At 44.1% G+C, this 10,705-nt stretch overlaps 2 protein-coding genes across 2 annotated transcripts; both read left to right on the top strand.

The window, feature by feature from the left end:
- The first annotated feature begins 5,798 nt into the window (after positions 1-5,798).
- On the top strand, positions 5,799-7,869 carry K441DRAFT_694873 (uncharacterized protein). The gene is made up of 2 exons (XM_067652760.1): positions 5,799-6,143; positions 6,196-7,869. Exons 1-2 carry the CDS (start codon positions 5,971-5,973, stop codon positions 7,703-7,705), a joined length of 1,683 nt encoding a protein of 560 aa, XP_067506374.1. The 5' UTR covers positions 5,799-5,970; the 3' UTR covers positions 7,706-7,869.
- A 763-nt stretch (positions 7,870-8,632) lies between these two features.
- On the top strand, positions 8,633-9,907 carry K441DRAFT_656910 (uncharacterized protein). The gene has a single exon (XM_067648088.1). It carries the CDS (start codon positions 8,965-8,967, stop codon positions 9,529-9,531), a length of 567 nt encoding a protein of 188 aa, XP_067506375.1. The 5' UTR covers positions 8,633-8,964; the 3' UTR covers positions 9,532-9,907.
- Positions 9,908-10,705: the final 798 nt, after the last annotated feature.

The raw sequence follows: 10,705 nt of genomic DNA on the forward strand, positions 1-10,705 counted from the left end.
ATTTAACAAATTAGGGTCGCGTTTATCCTTTATATTATTATTAGGTAGATTTTAAAGCTCCCTTAGGATACTTACAGGCAGTGTTATACGCTATAGTAGTTGCTTATATATAGTTGCCACCGTACATTAAACCGTTTTATACGGTAGCTAGTAAAGGGTAGGAAACTCCTTAACGTAGCGTTTAAGGTGCCGTAGCATACTCTTCGTATATTACTTAAGCTAGAGTAACCCGTAGTAGTTAAAGTATTTTATAAGATCCTTAAGATCGCCGCCTCCCTATAATATCTCCGCGACCTATCCAATAGTTCCCTATAGGGTTTCCGTTATAAAGGGGTTATTACCTATATTAGGCTTTATACCTATTTTATTATTAAATAGGGGTTAGATTTAATACTCCTTTGGGTATAAAGCGTATACTATTTTGCCTAAGGCTATATTCTCTAGAATGTCCTTTAGGCTTATTAGTAATATACACCCTTCCAAATCTTTATCGTTTTACTATTTAAAGGCTCTAGTTTTAAAGTATATCTTAAAATCTACTTCTATAAGCTAAGGGTATTTAAGGATAAAGTTATAACCTACGAAGTTAGCCACCTAAAAGGGTTGCGGGCTAACCATTTTAATACGGTTATATATATCGGCTACTAATACTATAAGCTTATAGGCACTATATAGCTTAATTTAATACTTATCTAGGAAGCCTATAATAGGTTTCTGCCACCTTTATAATAGGATAAGTTTATACTCTTTTACTAAATTATATTATATAAGATTAATTTTAGCGCCGCTATTATATAGTGCTTAGAACTATTATACCTTACCTATAGGGAGTATTATTTCTAGCTTAATAGCAATATGGAGAGTCTCTCCTTCTATATCTTACCTTAGTTATATCCGGGAGAGGTCCGTAACTAGGGCTTTTCTTTTTTTAGATTGTTAGTATAGTTGTTACCCTATTTATTTTTCCAATAAAATCTACCTCCGGAGTTTTCTCTTAACTTCTTAAAGTATTCCTATAAAGGTACTAAATAGGTGTTAGGTTGACTTTAGGAGTCTTTCCCGTTATTTAAGGTTCCTAACTTTAACCCTTTTAAAGTTCTCTTTAAGAACGGCTTCTTTAAAGGTTAGGTCTGCCCTATATTACTACTAAAGTGCCTATGCTTCTAGTAACCCTCTAGCTTTTTACTAAAAGAGGTCTAGTTCCTTACTATATCCTCAGTATTTAAAACCGCTCGTTTAAAATCCGTATATACGGTAATCTGCGGTAGGGCTTCTATGCGCTTTATTTCGTTATAAATTACTAGCTTAATTCTAGCCTAGATAAATCCGATCTTCTTCTTTTTATAAACGCTGCCGTCCTTATTTTTAAAGAGCTCTAGATCTATCTATTAAGTATAAGTTTCTATAAAGTTTATAAACTGGCGAAAGTCTTAACGGTTTAGCTGCGTACTATTCCAGAATTATTCTATATTATTATATTATATAACATGCGGATCTTAGGTTTAACCCTTTAGGAAGGTCTATAGCTATAGCCATATTATAATTTGCTCTTTATTAAGTTAATTAAGCGTAATCTAGTTTAGTAATCGGTCTTTAATCTTACTAATAATCCAGCGTATACGCTCTTTAGTATTATCTCATATTATTAGCATCTTAAAGAAGTTATCTACCTCGCGAACCCAATTGTCTAGCTATTAGGCGTTAGGTCTATAACGAAGTTCTAAACTACTAGAGGCCTTAGCTAGTTAGTCTATATCCTTTTTCCGTTTATTACGTAGGTGCCTCTTTAAGTCTTTTATACCTCCTTAGGTAGGTACTAGGTAGCCCCTAAAAAGCCCTTAGCCTTAACTAGGTTATAAAAGAATTTACCTAGCTTAGATTAAACCCTATTAGATATAGATTTGCCCTTAGAGGGTTCTAATATATTTATTAGTAGCTTTTTCTCGCATAGCTTTTAAGAGCCTTATAATAGCTTCCTAATATTTATCTTAAAGGAGATTAGTATAGGGCTCTTAACCTTCTAAACTTAGGCCTAGAGAAGCTCCTACTATAGAGGTAGTATTAGCACTAGTGGCTAGTACGGGTTTCCTAATAAGCCTTAGGTCTTAAGTTAGTGTTTAGGTTTAGTTTCCTAAAGGGGTAAGCCCGCTTAGCTTATAAGCAGTCTATATACCGCTACTATACTAATTATAGGCTGGTGGTCTTCCGGAAGAGTTCTAGTTAGGTCCCTAGTTAGACGCGTTAGTATATTCCTCTAGCATTTCTGGCTTAAGAGAAGATCTTAGGGTTACCTCTAGCGCTTAATCTTTTAATTGGCCTAGGTGGGGCTAGAGGGGTTCCGGTTACTTTTTAGTAGCATTATAACCGTTATAGAGGGTATCTACGTTTTCCTTAGCGGTAACTATAGGTATGCGAGAGTCTTCGAGCTCCTAGAGCATCTAGGTATTAGGGCTTATTTAGCCGTCTTGCCCAGAGGGTTATATTGTTATAATCTCTCGCTATTAGAGGGACCTTCCTATCTTTGCGCGATGGCTTTCTATAAGGTATCCGTAGAGTTTCTATTTAGGTTATCGTAAGATTTTAAGGGAAAATAGTAGTTGTAAATAAAAGATATAAATAAATAATCTAGTCCTTAAAGCCGACTACCCTTCTAAAAAAAAGTAGGAAGGATTTAAATATAAGGGGATCTTATAGATAGGGGGCTATAAGGACATAATTGGAACAGGATAGATTGGTAAGAGAGACGAATCCTTAAGGAGGTAAGGCCTCTAGGATTGTGGAGACTATATACTACGGGCACGTGCTTCTGGCACGTGACCGGCGACTATCTAAGGGGCGTCCGGGGGTTGTCCTAAGGGCAACCTAAGGTGTCCGCAATAATATCCCTTATAATAGTAGATTAATAACTATAAGGACCTCTAGTAGGCGGTTAAGATTATAAAAGAATGGTATTTACGCTGGCCATTAAAATCCTTAAGGCTTAATTTTATATTAAGTTTAATTAAGGAAAAGGAGGTAATTCCAGTAATACTTATACCTATGTTAAGTTAGCAAGTAGGTAATAGATTAGGAGGAAGAAGGACCGCTACGTAAGCTTAACTTAATAACTTACCTAAGCTACTTGCTACTAAAGAGGATACTAGTAATTACGTCTCTAGAATAGCTAATAGGTGGTCTTGTTTAAATAAGTACTATAATAATTATCCTGCGACGTATTAGCGTAACAGTTAATTATTAACTTCGCTAGATTACGTCCTCTATTATTATCCTATTAGCTTAGAAAATCTAACGCGTTAGAACTATAAGCTATTAAAGGGAAAGTCTACTATAGATTAGCCTTTATAGAATATTATTATTTAGCTTATAAACTAGAAGGAGAAAGGCTATAAAAGTAATAAGATAGAGCAGCTAAAGGAGAAGGATAAAACTATTAACAGTTTTATTAAAGCTTGGCTAGTTAAGAAACTTAAGTCTTAGCCTTAACCTTAGCTTCCTATGTACCCTCCGCACTACTCTCCGCATCTATATTTAACGGTTAATTAGCCTTATAATTTTAACTCTATCCGGTTAGAGATAGACCTAGTTAAGCTACTTAGATTCTTCTTTAAATGGCTTACTAATTAGCTAGGGTTTAATAATAAGCAGTAGAGGGAGATCCTTAAGCTAATTAAGATAAGGCTGATAAATAAAATATGGAATATTAATACTTTAAAGGCGTTAAAAAGGGAGGGCGAAGGTATAACTAATAAGATATAGGAGGAGTATAATTTTAAGATAGAAATGTTGGTAAGAATAAGAGGCAAGATTTCTGCCTTTAAGCTATTAAGGTAGTAGATAGATTTAAACTATATATTCTGCGTTTCTATAATACGCCTCCGCGTAAGCTCCTATTAATTAACTAACCGTAAAATATAGAAACGCCTTAAAGCTCTTAAACATCTTTACTAGTTAATAGTTCCTTTTAATCTACGCCTTAAGGTCCTTAAATGTTGCCTTAATTAGGTTATAATCTAGTAAGTATAGTAGTAAGAATGTAAGTGGTACGCTATATTCCTTATATAAATCGCGGAGTTATGTTAACTTATAGATTAACGCGTTATCTAAAATAAGAATAGATCGCGGCTTAGGGTACGGTGTATAATAAGGGAGCACCTACTGCTCTAGAAATAGCTTAAATATCTTTGCTGTAATTAAGCCTTAGTAAATAAGGTAGCTTAGGTATCCGTTAACTAATAGCGCTAGTAGGATACTCTACTTCTCTAACCTTTTAAACGGGTAAGAGACCTTATATTCTCTTCTAATTGGCGCCCAGCCAAACTTCCTATCGCCCGTTCTCTTATTAGAAGCTAACTTATTAAGGAAGACTAGCTAATCTACCGTCTATATTACCTGTCTACTAATCTATAATATATAAAGCTCCCTACTTCTCTCTGCCGCGTAAGCCTTAATAGCCTTCCTTAACTAGCGAGCTCTTAATAAGGTACGGCTAATGGTGGCTACGGAGACTTAAAGGCCAAACTTATTAAATAGGAAGTCCTATATCTTATTAAGGTAGGCAGTAGGTTAATCTTTAAGAAAATTAAGCAGCCTCTATTACTAGAGACGCGTTAGTAAAAACTTAACACTAAGCAATATTGGACTTATGGGCTCTTAATGGGCTGGAAGCAACCTTAGTTGACCTTATATAAGACTAGCTGGCGCGTACGGCTCGTTATAGAGGTTAAGGTTTAATTGTATTTTGTAAACGGTAGGACGGGACACGTTAATGGCCTTCGTAATAGCCAGCACCCCCTCACCAGCTTTAATTCTAACCCTAATTCGATATACAACCTTAGGTGCGAGCCTTCTGCCCATTTTAGGCAATAAGTAGTGGATTAAATGCGTTACATCACACCTCCTACAAATTTTGGTGGGGTGCGATGCCGGCTGTTCGCGAATTTAAGCGATGTAAACGATCTTTTGCGGTTGACTGTAACTAGGCTGCCTGTTTAGCAATAGCACGATGCAGGGCACACGAGCACACTTATCAGGCATAAGTTTCGTTAGTACGTCCCGTCTGACATGGATTATTGACAAGGATAAGACAGGCTATCTGACCAATGATGTATGATAATCTTTTAAATAAACCAATTAGAAAAGAGGAATTTATTTGCCAAGCTCTACGTATGCTAACCTGATACCGTAGTAGGCGCTGAGTAGTCGGCAGCCGGGGGCCTATCAGTCTCAAAGTGCCCTGTTCCTCGCTTGTCCACTGCATACCATGTATTCCAGAAGGTAACGAGAGAAATTCGGTCATTCTCGTGACTCCACGAAATTCAAGTACTTCACAAGGCTGTTGTATCTCACAAGCATCCATCTCGGCCCTTGCGGTAACGTACGCCACATTTTGCAGTTCCCGTAGTTAGTCGTCTCCAGGCAAGGGCGATCTGCTGCACATGCGGGCTTGAAGCCATTGACGGGAGCCAAGGTTGTGGCTGGATCGTAGCGAATCGCCAGTCTAGCGCCAGAAACAGCAGAACTTCTTTCGAGATGACTGTTGCCCTTTACTATGGCCAAACATACCGCGCCAATTCCTTCAGAACCAAAATACATTAGGCGAATCTCCTCACTGCCCGCACTATGTCAGACCCTGACAGACGGGCCTTATCCGTCTAGTATGGTTCGCCGAAACTAGGGCAGGGTCTGCTCATCATTGGTTCTGTAGAGAGCGATGATCCAGGGGTTATCGCAAAATTAACGGGGCCTTCCAGAAGATTTTCTGGTCTTATCGCAACCTGCTAGCCCCATGTAACGACAGGATGCAAGGCAAGCGCATTAACGTAGCTAGGATACTGTAGCTTTCCACTAACGGAGTAGCTCACGTCGTACATAACCTGCCTTTTTTCTTTAACGTCTGCTCGATCTTTGTGACGTTCCAAGGCGGTGGCCCTCGTTCATTCTGTCGTATCTCTACCTTTCTACAGCAATACCATGGGCAACCCCGAAACTGAAGGCGTTCCTGAGAAGGAGCTTCCTATATTTGGAAATGCGGGTCGACAGGGCCCCGCGACTCGCAGGAAGAGCTCCGTTGTCAGCCCTGAGATTCTCGCAGGAGAGATCTTTGACCGGCGCTATGAGAGAACCCAGCGTGGGCTGAAATCTCGGTAAGCATTAAGGTCTCTCAATTCACCGAGCAAGTTTCTGAAAGTCTCCTAGGCATGCCCAGATGATTGCTCTCGGCGGCACAATTGGAACAGGTCTATTTGTCGGATCGGGACAGACGCTTGCAAGAGGTGGCCCTGCTTTCATTCTTGGGTCATACCTCCTAATGTCGTTCATGGTCTTCTGCGTTGTCACGGCCATTACCGAAATCGCTGCTTATTTGCCTACCCCTGGATCGTCGATGAACCTGTTCGGTTATCGCTACGTTTCGAGATCGTTAGGCTTCGCTCTTGGATGGCTTTACTTTTACTCTCTCGGTATTCTCGTGCCATACGAAATCACAGCAGCTAGCTTGGTTATAGGTTACTGGAATTCTCCCGTCAACATCGCTGTCTGGATCTCAATCATGGTCGTTGTTATAGTCGGACTGAATTCCCTGCCAGTGAGGTTCTACGGCGAAACAGAGTTTTGGTTTGCTTCGACAAAGGTCATTATGATGATTGGGCTTTTGATGGTATCATTTATCCTCTTTTGGGGTGGCGGCCCAGATCATGACAGATTAGGATTCCGCTATTGGAAGCACCCAGGCGCGGCCAACACTTACTTGGCGAGTGGTAATACTGGGAGATTCCTCGCCCTGCTCTCTACTCTAGTTCTGTCCGCTTTTCCTTTCACATTTGCTCCTGAACTGCTGGTGGTTACCGCGGGTGAGATGAAGTCGCCCCGGCGCAACCTCCCCACTGCTGCTCGCCGCTACATCTACCGTCTGTTTTTCTTCTACATCGGATGCGTTCTAGCCATCAGCGTTATCTGCCCGTCCAACGACCCCAAAATCACCAACGGCGGTGCTGGCGCCGGTTCCTCCGCCTTTGTGATTGGCATCAAAAACGCCGGCATCCCCGTTCTCGACAGCATCATCAACGCCGGCATCATCATCTCGGCGTGGTCGGCGGGCAACTCGTTCCTGTACCTCTCAAGCCGGTCGCTGTACTCGCTTGCACTGTCGGGAAACGCGCCGTCCTTCTTCAAAGCGTGCACTAGATCCGGGGTGCCGTACCGGGCGGTGGCCTGCTCGTCGCTGTTCTGCGCCCTCGCGTACCTCAACGTCGGGTCCTCGGCGTCGGTCGTGTTCAACTGGTTCGTCAACCTGACCAACACGTCGGGCTTCATCTCGTGGATCTGCTGCGGGATCATCTACCTGCGATTCCGCAAGGCGTGCGTCGCGCAGGGCGTCACCGACCTGCCGTACCGCTCGTGGATGCAGCCGTGGGGCTCGTGGGTCGCCATCGTCGGCTTCACCTTCTTGTGCTTGATTAATGGCTTCGATGTCTTCTGGCCGCAGAAGTGGAGCGCGAGCAGTTTCCTCACGGCATACATCGGCATCCCGATCTTCGTGGGTATTTACCTGGGCCATCGCGTCTATGCGCGTGCGGACCCGTGGGCGTATGATCCGTGGGAGGTGGACTTGCACACGGGCATGGAGGAGGTGCTGGCTGAGGAGCGGCCGCCGAAGCACGCAGATGATGGGAAGCTGTGGACGAAAGTGAAATTGATCTGGGAGTGAGAGGAGGTGAGAGGGTGAACGGCACGGCCGGCGTCTTTTGCGCGAGCCTGGGGCTGGAGCCAGGAGTCATTTCCTCCTTTCTGCTAGTTGAGTGATACTTAGAGGCTATCGTGAGACGCAAACAATTTAACTAAATGTTCTGTGCTGAGCTGTGCCCCGTGGCGCTGTTAATATTCCCGGGCCCTCGTGCGGTCGTGCTGGGTGAGACCATGGCTGGATGATTGCTCTTTGCATTTTCTGGTTACCTGGTGGTGTAGCTGTCAGCCTTTCGGCGGTATGGAGTCACGTGGTGATTGTGCCTTGGGCTATGTTCAGCCTAACAAGGATATTGAAAGCCACACGCCGGCCACACGCGAGCCACACTTAGCTTTTCGAGCCGCAGATGAGCGGTGACATGCAGCCACTTCCCGCATCTTACAGTCATTTATCAGCTAGAATGCGGCTACAAGGTTACAACTGATTGGATTAAGAAACCTAGACACCATAAAAGTGGGTTTGCTTCACCGAGAGACTTCCCGCGCAAATCCACGAGATATGCGCAAGGTCTTATATGTACAGCCACTTTGTCAATATCGTTAGCTTTGAATAAGAATCAAGGTTGTTTGATAGACGTGACCTGCACAAGGCTGTTTATGAGGTACTCAGAGTGCCAGAGAAGTCGCGCGCACGGAGTCGTAACTTTGCGCGCGCCAAGCATAGCTGCGCTCCCTGCTAGAGTTGCTCACAAAATAAGCCAGTCCCACTGGCTTACAGCTGTAATTTGGAGATATGCGCTAGCAGTCTAGTCCGTTCTCGCCACTATAGTATTAAAGCTCGGTGTTTTCCACCAATAAGAGACAGTGACTTTCTGTGGCGGTGCAGTCGTTCTCACTCGCCTTAGGCGGCTACTGCGCCTCCGCGGCACCACCTCGCTGTGAAGCAAGAAGATATAACAACATTCCAATCCTCGAGCCTTTCAATTCATTAAACAATTCTCTTATACTCTTCCTTGACACCTCGTTGCCAGTGCTAGCAGCCAGATTTGCAGGGCGTGACTTGCGGGTTTCCTGCTAGCTAACTATACAACTCTCTCGATCGCCTAACTAGACAAGGCTCTATCTCTCTCTCAGCCCTACGAACAACACAGCCAAGCGGATCTACCCTGCAGCCTACGCACACCAGTTCGCATAACCATAACCCACCGCAGCGTCCCACTCCGCATCCTCCAATCCAGTGACAACCCACCACGCAACCCACGGTAGCACGGCACAACATCCGCAATGGCCTCCAACAACACCACCCCAGTGGCCTCCACAACCACCATCACCGCAATAACTTCCACCACCAACCCCGCGACACCAACGCCGCACCCGGCCTTCTCCGTCTGCAAGCCCCCCCACCCCCCTACTATCCCCGGCCGCAGCATATTCCTCGCCGGCAGCATCGAGATGGGCAAAGCCATCGACTGGCAACTCGACATCTCGACGCGGCTGTCCTCCTACGACGTCACGCTGCTCAACCCGCGGCGCGGCCACTGGGACGCCTCGCTGGTGCAGGACATCTCGGACGCCGAGTTCCGGGGGCAGGTCGAGTGGGAGCTCGACTGCCTCGACCGCTGCACCGCCATCGTCATGTTCTTCGACCCCGCCGCCCTGGCGCCCATCTCGCTGATGGAGCTCGGCCTGTACGCGCGCAGCGGCCGGCTGGTCGTCTGTTGCCCCAAGGGCTTCTGGAGGCGCGGGAACGTGCAGATTGTCTGTAGGCGGTTTGGCGTGAAGTTGGTGGAGACGTTGGAGGAGCTGGTGGAGAGCGTGTTGGGGATGATTGGGGAGGAGCCGCGCGTTTGAGCCGCGCGTTTCAGGGCAGCGGTGCATGGATGCGGTGTTTGGTGCCTTTGGAGCAGTCGGCTAGAGGACGGTATAGATCTGGTGATTTGGGTTTCATTGACTTGTTTGCTTGGTTGGTATTTTGCGAATTTTTTTTCTTCTCTGCCGCCTGGGAATGGACGGCTTTTCATGGCTAACGCTTCTCACGACATCACGATTGTGAGCATGTTGCTTATGGGTTTACGTATACCAGTGGCACGGATGTACTATATTTGTGGTTTTTGAAGTATTTTGCTTACTTTCGGGATACGTTTTTATCTCCTTGTATTATACTTGATATATTTTAGTCAGCCGTGGCTGAACACGGCTGCAATTAGATATATTTGGAATATTTGCCTCTTGAAAGGATCGTGTGTCTGTCTAGCTGGACGCTAAATGTAGTAGGGCCGGTGAAGCAGGTCTTGGAGAACTAATTATGATTACACTCTAGTATTTCCCTTGTTGAATTCCTAGAGCGCTCCTTGCTCGTCTCTTAACGCTGTGTGGATGTGGGCCGTGGAGTTGGCTACAGCTATTACGCATCGATTATAATAGGTAGATAATAGTCAAGGACAGACTTGCTAGCATAAAACTTTTCGTACCTAAAGCTGGCTTCCTTAGAGGTTTGTTTAATTTTATATAGAAATTTAAGAGTAATATATGAAATTAAGCCTAAGCTACCGGTTTGGCTAAAAAGCTCCTCCGTAGCCCCGATTTATAGTCATTATAATATAAGATTGCGTAGAGATAACGTAATAAGGAAGTTCACGTAGCCGAAGGCACCTATCGCGAGGCTTGGCATAGCAGTGATAGGGAGGAAGATCCTGCTATTAACTTTAACGGTTAGCTACTAGTTGTACTAATTATAGTGAACTTACTACCCTATCTACTAGATTTTTTAAAGCCTATTCTTAAATGGTTGTAATTATAATATAAGGTAGCAATAATATTAAGGTAAAGCTTTAAGTGACGCGACTTTAGATTACTAGCTTTACTAAACGCCTATTTGCAGTTATCGCTTATAGTTAATATATTAAGAGCTGTCACGGAACAAGGGCAGTGGCTACAAGCGTATATATTCGAGGAGTCTACAAGACGTTGCGCGATCGATCGTAAGGGTCGAGGGCGTAAGGAGGTAATATACCTACGCGTAGCT

This window comes from Cenococcum geophilum, assembly GCF_001692895.1.
Source record: "Cenococcum geophilum 1.58 unplaced genomic scaffold K441scaffold_12, whole genome shotgun sequence".
Classification (NCBI taxonomy): domain Eukaryota; kingdom Fungi; phylum Ascomycota; class Dothideomycetes; order Gloniales; family Gloniaceae; genus Cenococcum; species Cenococcum geophilum.